The sequence below is a fragment of the Macrobrachium rosenbergii genome, chromosome 50, assembly GCF_040412425.1.
Source record: "Macrobrachium rosenbergii isolate ZJJX-2024 chromosome 50, ASM4041242v1, whole genome shotgun sequence".
Classification (NCBI taxonomy): domain Eukaryota; kingdom Metazoa; phylum Arthropoda; class Malacostraca; order Decapoda; family Palaemonidae; genus Macrobrachium; species Macrobrachium rosenbergii.
In genome coordinates this window covers 19711915-19737676 of record NC_089790.1, presented here as the reverse complement: position 1 = coordinate 19737676, position 25762 = coordinate 19711915, and the positions used below count along the sequence as shown (strand labels likewise).

Genomic DNA, 25762 nt, shown 5'->3' with positions numbered 1-25762 from the left:
TCACATTAAAGATCACTTACCTCATAAGTAGGCTGGTCTTATAAGGAGCATGCACAAACTCAGACTGGTTAGGGGTCATTTTATTTACCTCATAAGTTATGGTTTTGACCAAGTAACACTTGGTGGTCTCATTTTTATTGTCAACGTATTTGCTATAGCACGTGCAAAACAGTTTTCGCAAACTTGCTGGGTTGGATTAAGGTTATCAAATATTTGTACAGATCCAGCACTAGCCATATCGAACACAAAGACTGTTCGAGAAGTATTGTAATGGTGTCCCAAGCTAGAAAAAATGCTCCTCCACTTTTTAACATGGCAGTGACATCTGACAAGGTGTATTGGTCAGCTGATAGAAAAAATAAAAAACCCAAAGCTAATTTGTTATGGGCCTGATGACATTACTATATCTGCTGCACATTATAAAGCATTAAAAAATGCTAGGTCTTCTCATAACTCTTTGCAGTGAAGTTCTTGTTAGTTGACTTACAAGTCACATGACTTAGAGAGTTTAGTAATTTCTTACAGTTTTTTTGAAGTAATTTTTAGTTGTTCCTACACAAATAAAAGCCATGTCATCCAGGGTTGGAGTAATTGTAATTTAATTGAAATGTAATTAATTACAGAATTTGGTGTAATTGTAATTAAAAATGAAATTATAGTAATTGTAATTTAATTAATTACAGGATGTAATTTGTAATTATTGAAGTGATAAGGGTCGGACTCCATTAGGAGTGATGGGTTGCTATAATTTGCTTATATAAGACTTAAATTTGCTGGTGCTAATAAATACTGTTTTAATATGACCTCTGCTCTTATATCACGTACACTTCTGGAAATTAATTAGCTCTTATTTTCTCGCCTCAATACACTGTTTCCTGTGCCAATTTAGCGTTTACTCGTGCACCCAAATCCCTTGTAATTGTAACTGTAATTGTAATGGAATTTGCTGTTAAGTAATTGTAATTGTAATGTAATTGCTATTTCCAAATCGAATTAAAATTGTCATTATAATTTACATTTTTTGAAAGATTGTAATAGAAGTTATTTCTTCAAGTGTAATTACTCCAACCCTGGCCATATGTATATGTAATGTATTTTTTGTCGTTGATTTTCCTCGTACGCAGCATAAATCAAGGTCTGGAGAGTATACTCTCTAGACCTTGGCATAAATATTACTCATTAATTTCAGTTAGAAATGCAAATGACCCGGTATTCATATGGAAGAATTTTAAGTCAGCATTTAAAAAAAAGGAACTTAAAGTAGATATTCACTAGTACCGGAACATAAAAAGCTTCCATTGAAGAGCGTCGAACTTATCAGCTTGACTAAATCAAGAATTACATTGATGTCAGTTTGAATTCAAAACAAGTACACCTGGCATTGATATTATCTATTTACTTCTGATTTGAAAAGCCTTTTCGCCCTTTTTCAAATGCTGATGAAGGTATAAAGTAGACACGTGGGCTTGGCACATGTGCTACTTGCTATAGTAAACGTTAAACGTTATAATTTAAAGTCCATAGGTATGGTGGTAGGCCAGCGGTTGCTAACGTCACAGCTTAAGTGGTCCTTTACTATTAAGGTATTTAACTTGCTATTTCTTTGCGAACTTTAGGACCAACATTTTACGATGATTTACGAGACGTAAAGTGATCAAATGATTCACTTTGCCAGCTAAAGGTACCTTAAATGATCGAGCAATAAAAAATTATTTGTGAGCGGACATCCTAACCTTGTTTTGTCGTTGATGAGATCGAATGTTTGACATTGATTGAAATAGGAGAGGCAAACGGCTCCATATCCTTTAATGAGATGAGACCTGTTAATGAGCGATTTACAATAAAGGGTCTTATTCACTTTATAAACATTTCCCGAAAACTGCAAGTCGTAATGCTTACGTATAGCCTATCACGGGCAAGTGGAAACATTTTTAGGCCTGTGCATTCTCAGTGCATGGAACTATTTTTGAATCGGTCCGACCAAGGTGAGGCGTTTTTAAAGAGTCATTTACCGACAAGCAGATATTGAGGTTTACTCTTGCTCCATGTTCAATCGTACTGATCAGAAACAATCTGATAGTTTTAAAATTAAAGAAAATAATGGAGAAATTTGAGAGGGAGGAAAATGCTCAAAATCGAGCGAATGAAATGAAATGTGTAATACAAACTTTGTGACTGAAGTAACAAATTTCTTGGCAAAAAATATCCTTATTTTTCAGAATAAGATATTTGAAAAAGGTTAATAATAAACTTGATGCAAAAAGAGTAAAATTTGATGAGGCTTGGCTAAAAAGTGTTTTTAGATGATTAACTAGAAGGTTGGCGAAGGATATAGGGCTTTATCTATATAAATATTTAAGACAGCCATGTTGAGAGAGAGACTTTTTCTCAACAATTTGGCGTATTCAGATTAGTATTATAAAAAAAGTGTAACTAACGCGAGAGGTCAGTTTCACACGTAGCATTTTTTACACTTCTGCACCGGTCCCCAGGCACATGTGCTACTGCCTCTCGTGGATATGAAATTCTAATTCTAATAAGTTAATCTTTTCACAAACGATGCTTTGAGTTTGTGGGCGACGGGACACCTTTTTGAAGGGCACGGCTAATGCTATGACCACAGGGCACTAATTAGTACTCTTATGAAAGACTTTAAGGTGATGAATTTTGTCATTACGCTCGCTTGAATAAATCAGTAAGTTATTACCCTTTCAATTCCCTTTTAAAGCCCCAAGGTAAAAGGTGAATGGAGAAACATGTGTTAGGCTGATCTCAAAAATGGAGTCGTTCACCTCAAATGCTTAGATCGTGAGGTGACACCCTGAGGCCTCGGTTGAGTTTTGTCCCATAATAAAAACAGAAGCTACTCGAGAGATTCAGCAGTTGGGTTTCCTGTTCTGCAAGGAGAACAAGATGGCGGGGAAGCTCGGGATTCTCGTATTGGCTTTAATCCTGTTGGTAGCATTGACTTCGATAGTGTCGTCGTCACCCACCGTAAGTTTGCAGTTATTAACCACCAAATAAAGACTTTCGTTACCTTGTAATATCACGGCATACTACTTGCTCTTGACCTTTCAGAAGTATTTGAAAGTTTTTGTTCGTATGTGTTTGGTCTCCATTTGTTAATCAGTTGTAATTTTTTCTGTTTTTAGTAAACTGCTCTTGGGTCTCTTCCTCTCACATTAAGCTCTTCGTTGGGCGAGTCGGTAGAGCTGTGGACTGGGTCGCTTTGTTCTCTCTCTCTCTCTTCCTCTCACTGGAAAGCAGTAACACTTCTAAACTGTAAATTTACCTTGCCCGGTTTTGGTTTCCCCTACATCTTTCGGGGTTGGCCTCACTCAGTTTTTTCCTCTGTAGACAGGGAATAGATCTGTCGTTCTATTATTAGCCTTTTCAGTGAACGAGGCAACTTATTGCCCGCTTATTTCCCGTAGGGGGTTAGTGCCGTCAGTGCACCTCACGCGGTGCACAGTAAGCATTACCTAAGGTTCTTTGCAGCGTTCCCTCGGCCCCTAGATGCAACCCCTTCTTTCATTCCTTTTACGGGACCTCCATTTGTGTAGAGAAATAGTTTGACCTCAGGTCACCTGTAAATTTTTGTACCCGCGGTCTCTGCGTTATACGCAGACGGCCAGACGTACGTCCGCACTCCGCACGCCGCTTTATCAGCGGGTCGTTTCATCAATAAACCCCCTCCCCAAAATCACTTTCATGCATCATGATAAAGTTTTCATCTAACCTACCCATCTCACAGACTTGTCAACATAAAGTTACGTGCTGCTCTAGGAGCAAGAGCCCGTGCTGGCACAAGGGGAGCTAAATCTGAAACAACAACATCAATAAGCCAGCAGTACTTGTCTTCCTGCTCATTATTTCGCACCTTTCTCACAAATACATAGGTCCCAGCGCTTGGCCTTTGGCTTATGAGTACATATTATATTCCAGTCCCAGCCCAGCAGCACTAAGAATAATTTCGGGGCACAATAAAGCGATGTTTTTGCTTAATAAATAACGATCTTCATTTAATGCGAGTCCTTCCGTTATGGATCACAGATGGGCGTCATTGTGGTGAAGTGTGTGTGTGTGTGTGTGTGTTGGGGCCTGGGGGGGGAGGGGAGCGGGGTGTTGTCGTCCAAACAGAGGTGGTCTCCCTAGAGTCCTAATGCAGCGCTTTATATCGATATGCAAAATGTTTACAGGAATATAACAACAATAAATATTGATATTTATTATACTTATTGAAAGTGACGCTGGCTAAAATATATACTATAATATTAATAATGTAAAGGTTTTGAATGAACATTTATGTTAGGTACTTATTTTCCAACAATGTGTACTGGATCGCGAAGGTGACCGCTAAGAAGCCATGGAGAAAGGCACTGAAAGGATTGCTGTTTTGGTTTTCCCTGGAGAGAGAGAGAGAGAGAGAGAGAGAGAGAGAGAGAGAGAGAGAGAGAGAGAGAGAGAGAGAAATATAATGGTGTATAATCAGCGCGCAATATTTTCTTTCTCTCACAGACAGGGACTACTGATTTTGAGACGCCGATTCCCATCACCCTGATAGACGTAAGTTTCACGATCTTAATCTCATAGTTGCATTAAATTTATTTAAAGGCTTTGTCGTTTTTTTAAACATGCTGAAGTATTTGATTTGCATATTCATCTTGATTTAATCGTCTGGCCGTCCATCCATTCTGCCCACCAGATCGATATTAAATTTAATTAAGAAAAAAAGGGGACTTGACATTTAAAAGCATGTAGTCTATAAGATGTATTCAATATAGATTTAAAATTGTGGTATAATGAAATCTGTTCGCTCTTATAAAAGTTATGTTCTAATTGTGACTAGATTAAGGAATGATCTTGAACAACAATCTAGCTTTATAATATGCCGTTCCAATCTCGTATGAATTTGTGTGTATGCCTTGCGTGTTAATAGGGAAAACTGGTTGATAAACTTTTATTTTAAATTTCTTTTACAGGATGAAAATGAAGCGGAAACTCCGAAACCAATCATCTTAGATAAGGTAAGAAAAATGTTAATGTTTGTGATCGCATGGTCAGGTCGCTACACACACAGACACGTAGATTTATAGCGTGTGTGCGTTTTACAGTACCAGACTTAGCACAGTAATTACTGTATTACTGTAGTGATTAAAATTGTAACAAATTATCTTTTTTTCTACAATTTCAGTCGATCCATACCAAACACATCAATCAGAACATTTTTTAATGCACAAAATTATGGATAATTGGATGAATAAATGAAATATATGTGATTAAGCCGTTTCTCGCGTGGAATTCAACTTCGTGGGGTGAAGTCAGGATTAATAGAGTACGTTAATCCTTGGTGAAGTGGCGACACACTGCATGGGGTCATGGCGGTTCGTGAATAGCAGTTTTTATCGAAGCACGGTTAAGTTAGGTTTGTCGATTCGAAGTCTTTATATCTTGCCAACTAATGCTTACCCTGAGTAACGAACTATACTGAAATAGTTTGCTACTTTGGAAATGAGTGGCCAAATGTATAAAGTTAGGCGTAACTTACCGATGTTTGAGGCAATTAAACTTTCAAAACAAATAGCCGGAACTTCGTACCCTTAATATTATCGTCGTTTCTTGAGCTAAGGAGATTTTTTCTTCATTTATTCCATCACTACAAATTGCTTCATGGACTTTGCGAAATGCCTGCCTTTACCAATGTATCTATCAATAATGCTGTTTATTTTGAAGGAATTTTCTATCACTATTTTACCAACTTCACTGATTTAGTATTTCAAAGTAAGCCCAATATAATATGTGAACGGATGCTCGTAAAGAATGATACGGTTTGAGTGACTGGTGCATGTTTTGCGAAGAGAACCCTTGATGCTCATCCCCTGAGTGCTGTGTTTTGGTTTTGACAGTTTATGCGCTTCATTTAATTTTGAAATTGTTCTTCATGTTTTTAGTGTATTTCAATGTTTTGAATATCCACATGATTAAACTACAAGTTACTGAAACTTAACCTTTTCATGTCTTTCACTTCTAACACAGTAAAAAGTATCCATCAAGAGCTATTTGGTATCCTAAATTGCCGAAATCCGGGTTAAAAGGCACAGGATTAGCAGTTATATTATCACAGAATGAATGTGTAGCAATTTTCTAAAGCCTAATAAATGGTCCTTGTAGCCTTGGTTTCGTTAATTTATACTTTATGCATATCTTTTGATCATATTAAATGATATACCCACCTTGTATCAAGATAAGGTGTAGAAATGCATGATTGAAGCTGTTTTCTCGGCATGTGAGATATCTGCCTACACCAGAATGTGTGTGTGTGTGTGTGTGAGAGAGAGAGAAAGAGGTTTCATCATCTTGAATATTTATCACAGCCTTAGCCCGTTCAGCTTAGGCATTTTGTTGGTAAAGAATATATTCAGAAAAGACTTTGCTGACCTACTAGATCCAGATATTCTTTTCTAAGTCAAACGTCAACTACAGTATTATTCTCTTGTAAAAAGAGACGGATTTGTCCACACCACAGAATCCAAGTTCATTAACAGTTTTCTTGCTTTTACGTAATCTTTTCACTTCACAACTCCATAAGGAGGCAGTTCCATCAGTGCACTGTAGGTAGTACTTAAGGTTCTTTGCAGCTTCCCTTCGGCCCCTAGCTGCAACCCCTTTCATTCCTTTTACTGTACCTCTGTTCATGTTCTCTTTCTTCCAGCTTACTTTCCACCCTGTCCTAACAGTTGTTCCATAGTGCAACTGCAAGGTTTTCCTCCTGTTGCACCTATCAAACCTTTCTACTCTCAATTTCCCTTAAATAGCTTAATGACCTCACAGGTCCCAGTGCTTTGCCTTTGGCTTAAATTCTATATTCTATACTGTTCACTTCACAAACATAAAAGATTGTAAGCAAAAGGAAAAAATCATGATTTAAACATTCTGTTCCCAGAGGAAAAGGAGTTTCGAAGAGCTGAATCCAACCCACGTCGATGGAGAAGAACTTTACCAGAGCGACATAAGATTGACTCCTGAGCAGAGGGCAGACTTGATCCAGAGGAAGGCAATCATCTTGTCCCAAAACTACCGCTGGCCAGTTGGCACAGATGGATTCGTCCATGTTCCTTACGTTTTTGGTGACTGTAAGTACTGCTGGAGGTCCACATGTTCATCACATAATCATAATTAAATGGGAAATGTGATTCTTTGAAATTTAGTGCAGTTTAGCCTAGAATAACAGTAAGGTGACATTTTATGCCCGACGCCTAGTCTTACACATACTAATAAGCCCGGCAATCCAGACTTTTTTTTTTTTATTTTAGATATTTTATCCATTTCATGCCAGGACTAAGAATTGGCAACTCCTTTTTATCTTATTAGGGCATTAAACACATGGTAGGAGAAACAGTTTTAAACAGGTTTAATAAAACCACTAAATATTCAGATTTGTCGACTTGGAATTTTTTTTTTTTTTTTTTTTTTTTTTTATCTCCAGCCTCCCATCCCATAGTCTTCATCAAACTAGATCATGGTCTTACAATTATTAATTCATGCACCTTTTACAGTAAGTCAGTCCACTCAGTAAAATTAATTTGTTCACTCAGAAATACTAACTCACCCAGTAATAGACTTTAGTTCATTCCTTACCATTACTTTATTGACCAACCATATCAGTTTATGCACTGAGAAACAGTACAGTAATTGATTTCAGTTAATGATGTAAGCACTCATTCCTCTCAGAAAATAAAGGATTCATATCCTTCTTGTTTGAACAAAGTTTGTAATAACATTGCAATGAATAGAAAAAATCTGATTAATTATAATTCACATGAAAATATGTGATGGATTGACCAGTTAACAGCATGTTGCTCTCCAGTTGCTGTTTCTCCATTTTCATATATGTAAATGAAGTAAGAGGACTGTAAATGCAAATACCCTCTCTTTTTGAGACATGGCAGCATTAGTGACGATAATTTCCCAAAAGACAGATACTCCAAATGATGTGTTACACCCTGAAAGCAAGTTTTTAAGCCTTTAAGCCTTTCTTGAAACACAAGTTCTCCACATTTACAGCCTCAGTCTCTGAAAAAAAAAAATTTATTGAAACAGATTCTTCAAATAAAATTTCTTGCAGTAAAGTGAGCCAATGATGCTTCCTTAAAACAATTCCCCCCAAGTGTGATTTGAGTTACTGAAATCGTTCTCCACTGCAGCCAATGTTGACCGCACAGCTGTTTTGGCTGGCATTGCTCATTGGGAGGAAAGAACCTGCATCAAATTCGACCAAGCCAATGACCAAAGTCAGCCCCACTTGCGATTCATCCTTGGGTCAGGATGTTGGTCCTACATTGGTCGAATGTGGACCTGGGCTGGCCAAGACATCTCCATAGGTTCTGGGTGTACCGGGGTATTTATCTTTTAAAATTCTTTTTCTTCAGTTTTATTAGTTGCACAGAACAGTTGGATAATTTTAGCATGGTTATTAGATGCGCAGAACAGTTGGATAATTTTAGCATGGTTATTAGTTGCGCAGAACAGTGGATAATTTTAGCATAATCATGAAAGCATCTCATTACTTTTAGTTCTTTTGGTAATAGCACAATAGAGCTAAAGTTAATATCAATAGTCATTGTTCCTCACATTTTGTATGAAAAGATTCCTCCTATCGTATGACATCTATAGTAGCACAAGACCCTTCTCTTCTTCCTTTCAGCTCGGCACAGTTGCTCATGAGATAGGTCATGCAATGGGCTTTTTTCATGAACAGTCACGAAATGACCGTGACTCTTATGTTGTCGTAAACACGGATAACATCATTTCTGGAAGGGAGCACAATTTCGATAAAGCCTCAGATAATGAGGTTTCAAATTATTCTGTGCCTTATGATTACTCTTCAATGATGCACTATGGTGGAGCGGTAGGTTGTGTGGCCAGATCCTAAGTATTACTATGTATTTTACAATAGTGTATATAGAGTATACGTGTGTGTGTGTGCACACGTGCATGCCAGATACAACATGATCCAGTTAATAATCTTCATTTTTCCAGTACTTCACCAAAAATGGACACCTGACCATAGCCACCAAATACCCACTGGCTCAAGAATTAATTGGTGCAAGGAGTGGGCTTAGTCATAGAGACACCTTACTAGCAAATCGCATGTACCCATGTATTGGTAAGCCAATAGACCCCCTGTCTGCAAGTAGCAGTACTTGGTGTTGATCTCATAGAGTTGTATAAAAAACCTTTGGTAAATCATTTATCATAGCTTCCATTCAAGTCTTGGGGTTTGGTTGGTAAATCATTTATCATAGCTTCCATTCAAGTCTTGGGGTTTTGAGTACCATAACCTGTTTGCAGCAGCGTTTAGTCCTTTGATCTTTAACTAAAAATGCATTGGGTAGGGATTTTGCATTGATGACTGAGAGTATAAAGGTTTATAATATCCTTATTTTCTTCAAGGAACACTGAAATTTTCATGATTTGATTTCTTAGTTATATGTACAGTGAAATCTGGTGCTACCGTCCTTGGCTCCCACCTAAATAGAAGCATAATGGCCCGTGATTACTTTATTCTTGATTTTGCAGATAAGTGGGTGGCTGACTGTGGTTTAACTAGTGACCCCTGCCAAAATGAAGGGTACCTGAGCTCTTCATGCAGTTGTGTGTGCCCTTCTCATACAAGTGGGACATATTGTGAAAATATCATAGGAGACTATTATGGTAAGGACAGCACTGTATGTCTGTGCGTTCATCCCTGAAATACACTAGCCTTTGCTTTCGGCTCTGTCCTTTCCAATAACTAATTTCTTTTTCGTTTATTTTTGGTATAGATGCAGTGGTGAGCAGTTGTTCTGAGACAATCACCTCTGAAACCACGGTATCCTCTCCTAATTACCCATCGAATTACGATCCCTGTAAGTTAACACAAGTTGCAATGTTCCCATAAATGTGGAATGGAATGAGAATCCTTCTTTTTGAATTACCCATCAGCAACAACAAAGCCATCACAGCCAGATGCAGAATTTACTCATGACTTCAGTTTTTGTTAATTCTTAAAATCTCTAAAGTTTCGTTGCTTGCCACTCCAATAATGACCACTCTTTACCACAGGACATCCAAGACAGAGTCATACATCCATTTTCATGATTTTTGGTTGGTGAATATTCTAAACTTCAAATGTACACTGGAAGTAAAGCAGTGTTTTTGGGCATATCAAAATTTTCAGCTTGTTACAAACCTGCATGACTAAAGAAATCTTTTAAAGGAAAGAGGTATCATGATGAATACAGTACTTATAAAGCAAATGCTTGACCATTAAATGAACACCGTAATGAGAAGTGAGTCTTTTAAAAATTCTTCCTGCTGCATGCATATAAACTATGAATGCAGCTGAACTGTTCCTATTGTCTCCATCTTCACCAGCCCTTCAGTGTGTCAAATGGATCCAGGCACCAACCTGCTACCGTGTCAGGCTCACTGTAAATGATTTCCAGATGTACTCCCAAGTCACATGCTCTGATGGTACTCCATGCTGCTACTGGGACGGATTGGAGATCAGAACTGGAAATTTATATGATGGAGACTGGTAGGAGGATACAATACAGATGCACGTATTTTGTTACAACTGCGTCTTTGCAATCTCTTTCTGTCTTCCAATTTTTCTCCTGATCCCAATTCTGCTCACAGTTCCTTCTTAGTACTTTAGTTTTTCTTTTCACAGATCTTTCTACAACACAATTTTCTCAAAAGTCTTTAATCTTACAATATTCTGTCTTCACAATGCTATCATCGTAACATCAGTTGTGCTCAGCCATAATGCCCATTCTTTTTGTAGCTTTTCCCCTGAGATGTGTTTTCTTCCCCCATATTTTTACTTTCAAAGTCCATCCAAAACTGTTAAAAACTTTCATGGAGGATCTGGACCTTGAATTATCCCAAGGACACCATGGATTTAAATTAGGTGTATTGATCTTTTAGGAATTTAATCAAAAGAATACAACATCAGTAACAAAAACTCATAACTGTTTATGGACTTGAACTTTGGACCAGGTATTAGTTTAGAGACCTTTATATGTATACAGTACAACCATCACAACAACATACGATGTGTGTAGCAGTGATGGTTGTACTTAAAGTTGCTTTAAACTACAGTACTACCTAGTCCAAGATCTAGGTGTGCATACATCAGTTGTAGTGTGCGTATGTGTGTGTGTGTTCTCTCATTTTGTTTAATTAGTGTTACCTTCTTGAGTAGATATCATCTACATTTGTATTCATATTATTCATGTTTATATCAAGGTACTGTGGACAGATGATCTCCCCAGGTTCAGTCTTCCTCTCTGACAGCAACCAAATGATCTTATTCTTCAAAACCACCACCAGCTACTACAAGGGTTTTCAAGGAAACATAGAATTCGTGCGAGATTCATCATGCACGTGAGTCATTCATTTTATGCCATTTTTTAAGGGGTCGAAAAACAGTTCAGCAAGATCCTATTATAAAGCACTTGCTAAGTAAATGTATCTCTATCTTGCAGTACTTCTCATTGTGTGCACTCAACTTGGTCACCTTAGTAGAATCAGATGCTTGTTTGTACTTAGTAATATCCAAGCCTACGTGCATCAACTCTGTAGGGGGTAATGCCGTTAGTGTACCTTCCTCGGTGCACTGTAGATTTTACTTTAAGGTTCTTTGCACTGTCCCTTTGGCCCCTAGCTGCAACGCCTTTCATTCCTCTTACTGTACTTCGATTCATATTCTCTTTCATCCATCTTACTTTCCAACCTCTCCTACAATTGTTTCATAGTGCAGCTGTGAGGTTTTCTTCCTGTTACACTTTTAAAGCCTTTTACTATGTTTCCCTTTGAGCACTGAATAATCTCTTAGGTCCCAGTGCTTGGCCTTGGCCTAAATTTATATTCCATTCTATTCTTACACCCATCAAGCAGATACCTGGGGATGCCCAGCTAGTTTAGATCTTAGGAACCCTGTAGTTGTCATAAGATATTCAGTCCCACTTGAGGTGGAATTATTTCTTCAGTGGCAAAATCAGTCAGTGCAGGTAGAGCAGGACTTGTCAAGAAAGATTTGGAATCGTCTTTCACTGCCTAATGCTTACGGCTCTTTCTCTTTGCTTTTAATCTTGAAGTGTTCTATACTGATGATGACCCTAATAAAACAAAATCCTTCATAGAAATGAATATTAAAATTACTACAGGTAGTAATAAATTCCTTCCTAAATTTTATGGAAAAAGATTTTAAGTTTTGAAGTATTAAGACTGCCTGTTTTTTGCTATTAAAACCACTTAGTATGACTTATGGGGTCATTTTATAGATTTGCAAATACAGGCAGTCCCCGGTTTACGACAGGTCCGGCCTACGATGTTCTGAGGTTACGACGCTTTTCAAATATATTCATCAGAAATTATTTCCTGGTTTACGATGCATGTTTCGGGGTTACGACGCATCGTACGCTGATCCGTCTGAAGAAATATGGCTCCAAAACGGCAGAATAATAAAACTTTGGAGGTTTTTTGATGAAAATAAAAATGTAGTTTATATCGTTTTCAATACACCCAAAGCATTAAAACTAAGATTTTCTTAGGATTTTCTAGGATTTTTGACGATTTTTCGGTTTAAGACGATTTTCGGTTTACGACGCGACGTAAAAACGGAGCCCCCGTCGTAAACCAGGGACTGCCTGTACTGTATTTGTATTTATTGTGAAGCTTTTATTCACAATTGTTAACTTATGTTAATAAACATTGATATGTTAATAAACTTATTGATAATAAATTTACAACATGGTTGCTTAAGATACTTATAAATACAAGTGAACTGAAGAAGGTTTGTATTGTGTATTATTTCGGTATCAAGTTAGCCTGTTTTAAGTTTTCAGATATCTAAAGTTGGTTATTCGTGTAATGTTACATAATTTTTGTGTAGAGGTAAATATCATTACAGTACTTCTATAACTACCCTATCATAACCATTACTGTATACAATATATGTAAATATACATATACCAACATACATATACTTGGAGTATACTTTCAATTTCTGTTCCATCTGTCAGTATGCTTCATCCCAGTTACCACTTTAAGAGATTCCATATTACCCATTTCATTCATTTTGTGAGATAGGGATTCTTTTGTCATTAACTTATGAAACCAGATTCAAATCTGGAACCTTTCTGTGAAGAAATATCAAAACAAATTTTGATTTTTATTTTGTTTAGATATCTGAATTTGCTTACACTTTAGAATTTGTCCATAAAAGCTGATGCAGTTTACATGATAATGCAAGTTTAGAGATGAATTCACTTTATGGGTTACATTTGGTATTGTACATTATGGCTACTTATGATCACAAAGTAAACACTGAATGATATAGTGGTCAACATAGTACTGAGAGCTAAAATATTTACAGAGTTCCGACCACTACCACTACTACTGCTGAAACTACCTCCACTACCACAACTCCAACTACTACAACTAGTACCACAACCACCACCCCAGCTCCTACAACAACCCTGTCTACAAGCACAGCCTCCCCCAATACTTGCCAGCTTGAGAACTACAATGGGATAAACTACTGGACCTCACCAAACTTTGGCCAAGGCGACTATCCTAACAATGCTTTCTGCAACATGAGTGTCTCAACAGTAAGTGAAGTTGATAATGCAAGGTGTCTGTTGGAGGATTTGCTAAAAAAAAATATGTAATGTGTATATTTGTTTATTTATTCATTTATTTATTTGTACAGTAATCATAACATGGTGGTTGGGACACCTGGCTCACTAGTATTTGTCAAATTCAGTTCTTGATCTGGTAGGAACCATTTAGATGTTTAAATAATAGCTTAAGTGCCTCTCAGCATGCCTAAACAGGTAATTGGATATGTGAGAGTTACTTGACTAGGCTGAGTGTCAACCAGAATGGAGAAGGGAATAAGGCTAGCATTTTCAAACCATAATACAGTATTTTTTGCTGAAATAATATGGGAATAACAACATGATATAAAATTTGAAATTTAAACATTATTTGACCATGAGTAAAGTGAAACTGTGAAGGGCAAAGGCAAAAGGTAGGTGTGTGTGTGTGTGTTTTGTTAGTTAAAAATGACATGCATGACATGAAAATGTCATAATCTTTCAGCCAAGACCTGCAATGGCTGTACTTACCTTCAGTCCTTTCCAACTACAAGACAAAAGCAACAGATTGTGCAGAGATTTTGTGTCATTCACATACCCCTACGATGTCCAGAAAGCGTAAGTTTTTGAGTTTTTCTGTCTAATTTTGCTTGTTTTTTGTCAATACAACATGAAATACACAGGCTATGGAAGTTACAGCACATCTCATGTATGTCTGCTGCGGGTCATTTCTTTCTGAAGCCTTCATCAAATATGTCTTGCATGAATGAAAAACTTGTTCAAACATTACTTTGCTTTCTATCCCTTCTTACATCAAAAGATTTTGATTTTTCCTTACAAATTGTTCATGTAAGAAAGTGGTGCTGTGTATATAAACAGTTCTGTGGCATCTTAAATTCTTTGTCAAAATTAAAGCATAATGGTCTCTTCTAGGTTATCTTCTTATATGTATTGATATTGAAGCATGGTTATAAATCAGTCATTAAGAAAGAATGTCATTAGTGTCACAAATATAATCTATTAACAGCACGAAACTTGCCTGAGTAAATGTATTGATGTCAGGGTGGAATAATTCATAATTCTTTGTAATCACAAAGACCTTCCCCTAAGAAAAAAAAAGTACAGTATATAGTAGCTCCTAATTTTTAGTTTCTTTACAGGTTTTGTGGCGAGAGAAGTGGCAAGAAACTTAAACTACCATATTTCTCCTTCCGTGGAATGTTTCGAAGCAATGGTGCCATTACAGATGTTGGATTTAACATCAGCATGCAACAAAAGGACACATCTTGTCACAAAGTAAATTAACATACGCATTTCCACAGAGGCTTGCCATTATAAATTTATTATGTATTGTATCTCTGGTTTACAAACAATCTTGGCAAATTAATTTGATCTTCCATATAAATCTGATAAGTGGTATGCATAATTCCTCCTAATAAAAAACATGGACTTGATTATTGTTCTTTCATCATCAGGTGATCAGATTAACCTCTTTGGGAGAATCTGGAATATTCAAGACTCCACGGTACCCTAATGTTGACAGGAATCGAAGGAGGATGTGCGAACTCTGGATTATTGTAAGTCATGCAGTCATTTTGCTTCAAATCTTCTTTTCAGGATTTTAAATCTTCCAGTTGGGTCACTGTAGGGCTTCTACTGTGAATGCATATCAGACCATGCATGTGTGTGTATACTCCTAAGTATGAGTCTCTTACAAATGCATATGTGCAATTATGTACATGTGTGTAATGTATGTTTGTGTCAGTCCATGCCTACTTCATCTTTGCAAATGACATCTTCCCTTTTGACCATAGGCGCCATCATCTTACCGAGTGCGTCTGGATTTCCTAGGATTCGACTTAAATGATCCCTGCAAATCCAACAATGTGGTGATCAACCCACAAGGAGACAGGGAATACCGAAAAGCAACAGGATCGACCCGACACTGTGGGACTACCCTACCACCACAGATATTTTCCATTCAGAATGAGATAGACCTCGTCTACCAAGCCAGCAAACGTAACAGAGGATTCAAATTGCAGTACACAGTTGTGATGTAAAGATCAACTTGTTACCATTTTTAGGTTAAAAAATCTAAGCATCTCTTCAATGTACTAGGGAGCTTGTGACTGTTGGAGAAATTTGGCTTGAAACTGTGGAATGAAATTTAAATAACTGTAGACCTAAATGCCTAGTAAATTTGCCATGTTAGATGGAACAGGAATTTCAGTGTACTTGACAAAACTTTTTTTACTTTTGAGAAAAGTATAATGTTCTAACGAAGATTTATTCTTGTCTGAAGGTGAGCTGAACAAAGCTTACTCAGAATTTCTGTGCATTTCTGAATACTGTTCCATTTAAGCGGTGGAGAACTAAGAAACAATAAAAGTTCTTAAAGTGCGGAAGTTCTCTTTTTAAACCTAAAAAATAAAATTTTATTTGAAAAACTTTTGCTTTTGAATTAGGAAGCAAATGTATGAGAACGATAAGCAATGGGGAGAAGGAGGAGGCAGAGTCAAGTAACCCTTGGCTAAAGTATTAGTATTTGTGTGAAAATTTAAGTGTGACTTTAGGTGGAATGGTGATCAGTCCTGCTGACAATATTAATTGAAAAGGCATGCATACTTACCGATTTAAAATACTACAGCACTAACAGCATTTTAACGAAACTTAATGTAAAGATATATATGAGAGAGAGACCCTGACGAGATGGACAGTGGAGCATTCCTACTATTATCTCTACACTGGGAGTGTTATACCATAAACAAATTTAATGAACGTTAATTTTATTTCTCTGTTAATTTCTCTTTCATCATATACCTTTTAAATTTTTTAACTTGAATAATTTGTGCATGTGCATCATTGTATCACTGTATTGCAAATGATATGTAAGGGCCCAGGAGTCTTGGGCACTTGGTGAATTTGCAGTCATTATCAGTTTCCATTCATTTTTTTATTTTTTACATTTATATTCATTGGTGTAATTTTTCCTCTTCAAAAAACTATTTTGTAAAAGTGTAATAGTGTGCAGTACGTGTATTGCAAACAAATGCTGTAAAATTGGATGGGGTGTTTTATGACATTCTTTTTATATTTGGTTGTTTAGGAATGCATTCTCATTCAGTTCATGTTATATCTGAGATATCCCTAATAATCTATTTTTAAGGAGTCTACCCCAATCATATAATGGGGGTTGCCTGTGGAGTGTAAGTTTTAAATTTTTGACACCCTAGTAGTGGCACAAAAATATGGAAAATTACTGCTTGCTTACCAAAAAACAAATTAATAGTTCTGAACAAAGTGGGCAAATTCTTTGTAATGCACAAAAAATTAAAGGGTAGGCTTCATGGAGCATGATGGGTCAGTCTTCTTTATAGATTACTATGTAGTTTTTATCCTGTCCATTTGTACATGATATTTTCAAATATTTTTGTCAGTTCATTAATGATTAATTCTTCACTTTCTCGAAAGTAATAATTTCCAGAAGGCCCTGCCATTAATATCTTTAATTAGGGCTCATGTAGCCTGTTCAGATGTCACATTTTCTGTTGGACTATTCTTAACAATATCTTCCATTTCAGATTGATTTTCTAAATGAATTTCTGTATGTAGGTGGAATAATAGTGAAAGGGAGATGGATATGGCTTGGGTAGGTTCTTCATCCAGTCCCTGGGAGAATGACGAGAAATAGTGTGATAGTGTAGACTGTTCTACTGTGGGCAACAGGAGAGTGGGAAGATCCAGGCATATATGGACGAGAACTGAGAAGGGAGGCAGGAGATTTGTGGAAGATGAAGTACAAGGCTTGAGAGGCCCCTTGTGTCATGTGGCAATGGAGGTGATGCTAATGATGTTGAGTAGAATCTAAAACTACTGGTTCCATTGCTTATTATTTGACTGTAATTTCTCTATTTACATCCTTATGACATGATGGAAGAGGCATATCTTGTCAATCTTTTGTATCGGCTAAGCTATTCTAAAAATTTTCCTTCCTCCCTTTGCTGTTACAATTTTTATTCCACTTTTCTTAATCTCCTACTGTGCACTTGGCTTTCCTTGTCCTTCTCATAGGCCTTTTATTCTTTTGCCTACATGTTCCATATCACAGTTTGAAGGCTTTCTTTTTTTCTCTTAATAGTGCCAACAACTTCATTGTCTTTCATCTCTGGGAGAGTTATGATCATTGAGCGATGTATCAAGGGCACCGTATTATTTGGCATCTTATGTCTTGTCACTACTTACAGATCAATTTCTGCAGCTGGAACATCATCATAGTTGTTATATGTGATATCGAGTCTTCTTATCCAACATTCTATTATGATGACTGCGCCTACGCAGCCCAAAGCAGCTTGGTGTTTGATATTGTTTGCAAGATGCAGCTGAACATAGGTAAGACACAATGCCATTAATGATCATAAGCAACGTTCATAAAGAAAGAAGCATTTGAGTCTGGTTAGCATTTCAAGGTATTTCATTTCAAGTTGTATTAAAGTTTCAACTGTCCATCACATAATTTTCCATGGCATTTTGGCCATTGGTTTGGATACCACCAATTTTGTGTGTGAATATCAAGGGTGTGCATCAGTGCAGAAATTATTTTAATTACATATGTGTCCTGTAGTATTTCTCATTGGGTATGTATGCTGATCCTATAAAATTGTATAAATCTCCTGCCAGAAGAATGAGACTAAGTTAATGAAGTTTAGTCCTTCTACTTCTGTGGGTTCTTCACTTGAATCACAGTAGGATTCGTTGACTCAATTTTCTTGAACTGTGTACAGCACTATTTTCTTTTGGGATAGTGGCACAGTTGACATAGTGTTTGTTTTGTAAATCAGAAAAAATCCTTGAGCAAAAGCTAATGGAAATGCTTTGATCCATGGGTCTTCCTTAGTTTTTAGTAATAATTATCAGTTATAAGGAAAATCAAATCAGCTTACAGACTTAGCAATTTTTATTAAAAACCTTTACTAAAAATCATACCCACATAATGACTTTGGTACTCAATCATATATAGATTGGGGATAAAGTCACTAAAACTTGTGACAATCAGCAAATCTGAACTTAATTTCCAGTCAGAAATTACAAAAAATTAAAAAAGTCTCCAGTTCAGATAAACTGTGCCGTTAAGAACAGTGAATAATTTATAATAAAAGCAGTAAATGCCACAACATGGGCATAATATAAACAGGCATTTCATATTCTTTAGTTTGGCATTAGTTGTGAGATAAATCTTAAAAACATAATAACAGTAAATAGAGTAACCATATTGTAGTACTAGAGCAAGTGAAATGTAAGCAAAAAAATCAAAAGGAAAGCATTTGCATGACTAGGGGTTAAAAGACCAATTCACTGTACGACAGTTATCAACAGTTACTCCTCACCATCACTGAAGGTAAATAAAGCTTAAGTATTATGAATAAAAGTGCAGTATCTAATTCGTAGTATGTATTTCAAAAGCCATAATGGTTAGATGGAACTGTAACTGGGAAAGTAAAAAGTATCAAGGTCTGCTATTTTCTTACTTTACTCAAGATTGTCTCAGTAATACCAACCAATAGGGGTCAACATGAATTATTAGATATTTACACACTTTTTTTTTTATTTTTTTTATTTTTTTTTCAGTTTGAATTGTATGATCAGAGAAATGCAGTACTGTACTATGCACTACACTATATGACAAGGCTTGTGAGTAACATTGTAAATTTGACATCAAATTCATTATTTTCTACTTCAAGGATACAAAATATTGTACTGATGAATTTTCTTGATATGCACTCCCACAGAATTCTCAATGTTGAACCTTTTGCAGTATATTAAAATCCATACTTTTTATACACAGCACACCTACCATATAGCTACTCATAATCAATAAGTAACTGCCTCAGTTTAGAAACAAATCATTGTCAGGTATCATTTCATGTGACAAGCTGCACAAATAAGTTATAAATACAGGTAACTTAAAAAGTGGTTGTAAAAAAGCTATTGGAAACTTAAAACAATTAGTGACTCACAAAAACTTGTATTTTTTCATACAAGTGGCATAATTTTCTTCAGGGGAAAAATAGAATATGTTACATCTATATCTAAAATGACACTCATTTCTGCTGGTATATATGCATTAACCTGTACATCTTTGTAATAAATATTTAAAGAAAAATCCTTGAAAATTACTTCATGTCATAAGGTCCTCTTAGAGCTGAGGAAATGTATGAAATAATGTTCAAGAAATATAATAATGAGTGCTTTTGAATTATTTGCAAGGAACTAAGAGGAACAATCTTTTAAAAATACAACTTTGTTCTAGTTTTATGGTGCATCATTTACAAAATGCTAGTCAGCTTGTTTTAAGGTACATCTGCATACAGATGTTATAGAATGGAAGAGAACTTGACAGTAATAATTTACAGAATCCTTTTCTACTCTTCTAATGATATTTTAAAGCTCAGTGCTAATTGCACAGCATCTTTAATAAAAACAAATTCTCCCAATCTTCCAAGAAATGGCATTCTCCCAATGCCTTTCATTAATCATCTTTCGGGGGATGGCATTCTCACAATGCCTTTATTATGATTAATAAGGCACTTCAAGTAATTTGAGACATCATCTAGCTCAGAAAGTTTTACCATTGAGTGAGCCACATTATTAAACCCCAAAATTCATTATGACCGAGTTAAGTCTTGCACCTTCATGATTTCATTTGTACTTTCACGGAAGCCTTTCAGACTGAACGACCTCAGTGAATCAATCCTGGTTGGTTGATATGCAGACAAAAGGCAGAGGGTAAAGGCAAAGCTGCTGGGCAGAGTTGCAAAGGGAAGAGCCAGACAACCAGCGCAGACTCTTCTCTCTCATACTTTAGTGATCCGACCAATCAATGGGGGTGCAGATGAACGATGGAGGCGCTGTAAAATCCCAAGAAATGTGTGTCATTATATAAAAATTGCATATAAAATTTTTATATAAATGAAAATGCAAATGTCAAAATTAAGTTTTAAGAGATAGCTTCCCAATATAACAGATACAATTTCTGTATGTGTGACAGTTTGTGGCTTGATGATAAATGCTGATTTAATGGTAATCATATATGCAGCAAATTAAATAAGATTTTGTTATACCTAATCCAAACTTTAATCCAGACTTTTCATTTCAGGTCTAGTCTTCATAAATGGTTAGCTTAAAAATCAGTCCACTACCAGCAGCAACTAAAATTGAATTTTTGTCAAATGTAAGACTAAGATTGTGCCATTCAAATCTATATACTGTACATGTACTGGATGTCCAAGCATGAGTGCACTAGTATAAGCTGACCACATGGTGATTCCTTGGAGTGACCTGGTAGACAACATGGTTCCCAGCCATGCCATACCTAACAACAACCAGCCACTAAAACTTACATGGTGCTTCGCTCTGGCACACTTTTCCCAAAAGGCATCCGTTGTACTCCACTCAATACACAAAGCATGGTTCTCGCCTTAAACCCCTGGCAACCAGCAGACTAAATATAGCCATGCTGAGATGAAACAGAGCCAATGATAGTTTGAATATGGCATTTTAGTTCTCCTGAAAGAGCATTAAAAGATCGCTTTTGCAGCTTGGTAGATATGAAACTCAGTCTCGCACCAAAGTGGGAATAAATATGGCTGACTACTGCTTAGAACTATCATATAAAGGTGAAATCACACACAAATTGTGATAAAAAAGCATGAATGTGACTGGGCAATTTACATCTACTCCCCTACTTGAGGACCGTGCCATCTGTCTGGTTTTGGGGAGTTTAGATACAGTTCCACCTCTGAAATGTCTCAAGCTTGATAAAAAAGGAAGACTACATCCTTGAGGGCATCTCCAACACTCACTTTCACTGCAAGCTGGACACACACAGGGAAAGGATCACCTATGAAGAACCCCATCAGTTCCTCATCAGAGTGTTCTCATTGCTGCTGCCAACCTGCACTTGATAAGCCCATTTTCACCCTAGCAGAACTGAATGTAGGTGGTAAACAACAGAAGTTGACCTCACCAGGATTTGACTGAGCTGTCTGCCAACTAACACCTACCTGTGCTGCCCCATCCAACGCTGAAGGTAACAATGGTGGACCTCCCAAAGAGAGCAGAGAGTTGCTGGAGGCCTCCAAGGTCTCGCAACACCACCCCCTATAATCTGTGAAACCAAGGACAACCACCACGATGAAAGAGCAAATGCTGTAGACAGACTTCTGTATGAGCCACAGAGAGAAGGAAATAGAGGTGGAATGCCCCTACCTTAGAATTCCTTCCTGACTTTACCAAAATCATGGCCACACTCAATGACGTCTTCTGTGGCAATACCAAGACATTCATGTGGAGCCCTGACAAACAAAGACCCTGTCAAGCAACCAAGAAAATACTTGCCAATATGTCATGGCACTGCATTTCTTAACAACCAGCCTCACACTTACCACTCACAAGTACCACCAATACGAGCAATATGTGAAATAGGTACTGTCAGAAATCAATAGTCTCACCATTTTGGTGGGTAATGGGTTGATTTCTTGTTTAGGAGCCATATGTAGAACAAGTACCCAGGATAGCGGTGCTTTCCAACTGGGGCCATTGAATCTTGTGATGAGTGCTGCTTTCAGGGATTGGTGTGTTCCAGCCATGCCATTGACAACTGGATTGCATATCGTGGTGAAGTATGTTTGACCCTAATAATTTGGCTAAGGCATCAGTATTTTGAAAGGGAAAGCCTTGTCGTCTATTGGAGATGATGATGTTGGTTATGGTGGAATGGCTGACCCAACCATCAAGAAGTGCTTACAAGCACCATTTTGATGGCTGGGTCAGCCACTTCACCAAAACCAACATCATCATCTCTGACAGAGGACAAGCTTTCACTTCAAAATATTGACTGCCTTAGCCAAATTACTGGGGTCAAACACACTGCTCCACGGCATGCAATCCAGATGTCAGTGGCATGGCTGCAAGAGCACACGTATCTCTCAAAAGCAGTGCTCATCGCAAAATGCAAAGACCCCAACTGGAAAGCACCACTACCCTGGGTACCTGGTTTACGTATGGTCCCTAAACAGGAAATCAACACATCACCCACCAGAATGGTGTTTGGGGAACCAATCTATGTACCTGGTGATTCTTTTCTGCAGTTGATACCAGTTGCACAGATGAAGAATTGGACAGGTATGAAACCCTGTCAAAAGATTCTGACCATGTCTAAACACACACAAACTCAAAAAAACCATTCATTCCAAACTATGTAACTGAGCCCCAGATGTTACATAATCATTAGGATAGTGCCCACAAGCCTCCCCAACCCCACTACACATAGACCCATACTCATTCATCAAGTGAAAAAAAAAAGGCCCATGCTTATTCATCAGGAGAAAAAAAAAAAAAGCCTGTAAATTACTCATACACAGCACTGAAGACTGGGTACTGACGTGACAAATCTGACTGCTGCCTTCAACAAACCAGCTTGGTTGACAATCAAAAAGGTGAAAAAAAGTGCATATGTAAGGGTAAACATTAAATAGTGAAACCACTGAATATGTATGCATCCACATATTTCAATGGCATATAGCAAACCTCGTAACACAAAGTGATTAATGCACCACAACCAAACAGTGAAAATATATGTACGTATATGTAACAAGCACTGCAAGTGATAAAATATATATAAATACATATTTGTTAGGTAAAAACTTAAGATTTATTAGATGTTAGGTAAAAACTTGTTTTATGCAATTGTTCGGAAATTCTACATTAAAGTTTTTGTAAGAAATACAATGCATCTGTTATTCCTTTGTTTTAGTACCTTGAACATTAAAGATTTTGTAAGAAATGCAATGCATCCGTTATTCCTTTGTTTTAGTACCTTGAACACTGAGTATCCGTAAAGTTTGTGGCCAACAATACATGAAATTAAAATTTAAGGTTTGACAGCTTAAGAGTTTTCCACAGATTTTCATTTGTTGCGGGCTAGCACCACAGCTCTTCAGAATTTTGATGGATAACTCTTTAATGTACACCCACTGCAGTCTGGCTGGATAACTGGTTAATGTAAGCCCACAGCAGTCTGGCTATTTTCCTATGTATAAGGGTTTGGGTCTAGAAAACCAACCCCACTTATCAAAAATAAAAACGAAGAGTACAGTACAGTGATCTCTTCTCTTAACTGCCCTAGATCCAAGATGGAAGGAATGGGAAAATGTCAAAGGCAAAATCCTTTTACAAGGATTCAGTTATCCCATGATCAGGTTTAGCTACACTACTGAAGCAAAACCTAGCCTAACCAAACCCGGGGGTCACCAACCTGCGGCTCGAAAGCCACATGCTGCTCTTCCAAGACATTTGTGAGGCTCCAAACACTGAACAAATACCTTTTTATCCATTTAAAACAAAGAAATTATGTAACACTCATTTGATTAAATTTTTTTTTAATTTTAAAGCACATTATAGGCATCAACTTCAGTTACTGATCTTTTAATGAGATTATAAGCTGAAAATATTAGATGAGAGAGAGAGAGAGAGAGAGAGAGAGAGAGAGAGAGAGAGAGAGAGACCATATTTGTCATTGTGGCCCTGACAGTACAGTACTACATTTATTTTTATAATTCTCTAAATAAATGGCTCGTCTAGCTTCAAAGGTTGGTGACCCCTGGCCTAATCTATCCACATATTAAGCTAATAAAATTATTTCTTAAAGCAAAAATCCATTCCATTTTATCTATCATATACCCATTCCATTTTATATACCTTATATATATAGATGAAAACATGAAAAGATACTGTATAGCATAAAGGCATAGGCTACTCTAGCTAGCCTATGCTAGATGGAGAATTATTGTATGTGAATATATTAATAGGCATCAATGTACAGTAATTAGGCTACTATCACTATAAAATTAAATATGAAACAATTGTTGCATTTCATTTACAGTACCTCAAATTTGTGGATGTGTTTGATAAGACTGGGGAATAGGGTATCGGAAAAATATTTCATGACGCAGAATACAGTACAATACAAAAGTGATATCTTAAAATAAACAAGTGTATATATTATTCTTAAGGTGTAAAACTAAGAAATAAAATGATTGCCAAGATCCAACACCTAATCTTCTGTAATGCAAGCCTATAAGAATTGGAGGGCTTCACTAATATCAAATTGAGACAACTGGTCAATAGTATTCATTAATGTACTACATAATACTAAAAAGAAAAGTAGCTTCTCTCTCTCTCTCTCAATCACAAGTGAGCTCCTTTGCCAAAAATGTAAAATGAACTAGAACTTTACCTTGTAATGAGCACAGATTGTCTCTGACGAGAGCCTTGATGTTACATGGTTTTTGGGGGGAAAATCTTTTAAAAATTACTCTTTCAGTACTAAGCCAGTACATGTACATGAAATAACTGTCCCAATTCACTAGTGTCCTTCCACTACTATTGTGAGCCCAAGACTTGTGTATGAGACAAAAGCTTCATTTAATGAAATTTTTGTGAAGTTTATATATTTATTTGTTGGTCGGCAAAATTTTAAGTGATCTGACGATTGGAATGATTGTCCTGATTTGCTCATTCCCTCCCAGCTACACAGGTAAGGCTTCTCTTCCTAGTTTTTTTTATTTCAAGATAAATGGAATGCACTAAATTATATCTATTCTTAATCAGATTGTTTTGTAAGTGATGATAGCCTATGACTGTGGGTTTCCGCCAAGACTAGGCCCAACTAGATTCACTCGGTGCAGTTATGGGAAAAGCAGCTAAGAGAAGAATTACTGTACAGAAAACGTGATTATTATTTCACTGAAATATTCAGCAAAAAATTTAGCACTTCTGTATTTACTGTCAAAAAGGGCCCTACAAGTCTTCAAATACCTATTTTAGATAAAAAATTTATTACTTACCTCAACAGAGTCTCCCATCACCGTTGGTCTGCAGTGAGCATTGGCAAGGAAAAAAGAGAATAGTTAGCAACACAAAAAAAAGCTGAGGCAACTAGGTGGGTATAAATTAGCAAACAACATGGACAAAGAGACAAATGTGATGACACAAACAATCTTTAGTGATGCAAATTATGGTTATACCAAACAACATTAAATCTGTAATACTGTACGTCA

The 25762-nt window shown here is 36.8% G+C and overlaps 2 protein-coding genes and 1 long non-coding RNA gene across 52 annotated transcripts in view; 2 read left to right on the top strand and 1 right to left on the bottom strand.

Moving 5' to 3' along the window:
• The first annotated feature begins 2857 nt into the window (after positions 1-2857).
• Positions 2858-16047, top strand: LOC136832720 (protein SpAN-like). The gene is made up of 16 exons (XM_067094225.1): positions 2858-2994; positions 4519-4566; positions 4983-5027; positions 6944-7133; positions 8205-8398; positions 8705-8908; positions 9040-9166; positions 9580-9714; positions 9825-9908; positions 10417-10579; positions 11293-11430; positions 13424-13658; positions 14152-14264; positions 14807-14942; positions 15122-15223; positions 15461-16047. The coding sequence occupies exons 1-16, from the start codon at positions 2914-2916 to the stop codon at positions 15704-15706; spliced, it is 2241 nt and encodes a 746-aa protein (XP_066950326.1). The 5' UTR covers positions 2858-2913; the 3' UTR covers positions 15707-16047.
• A 1843-nt stretch (positions 16048-17890) lies between these two features.
• LOC136832723 (uncharacterized) lies at positions 17891-23443 on the top strand. Its single transcript, XR_010851292.1, has 2 exons — positions 17891-18035; positions 20800-23443. It is a non-coding gene; the product is annotated as an uncharacterized lncRNA (long non-coding RNA).
• Liprin-beta (liprin-beta) overlaps positions 18583-25762 on the bottom strand; it is a 148729-nt gene continuing 141549 nt past the window's right edge. For 19 of the 50 annotated variants that reach the window (XM_067094218.1, XM_067094215.1, XM_067094209.1 and 16 more), the window contains 2 exons: positions 25550-25577; positions 18583-20551 (listed from right to left, as the gene is read on the bottom strand). In XM_067094218.1, coding sequence (XP_066950319.1) covers positions 25551-25577 — 27 coding nt within the window. In that variant the 3' untranslated portion in view covers positions 18583-20551; position 25550. The remainder of the gene's footprint in view (positions 20552-25549; positions 25578-25762) is intronic. The other 31 variants (XM_067094217.1, XM_067094221.1, XM_067094174.1 and 28 more) reach the window with 3 other exon arrangements.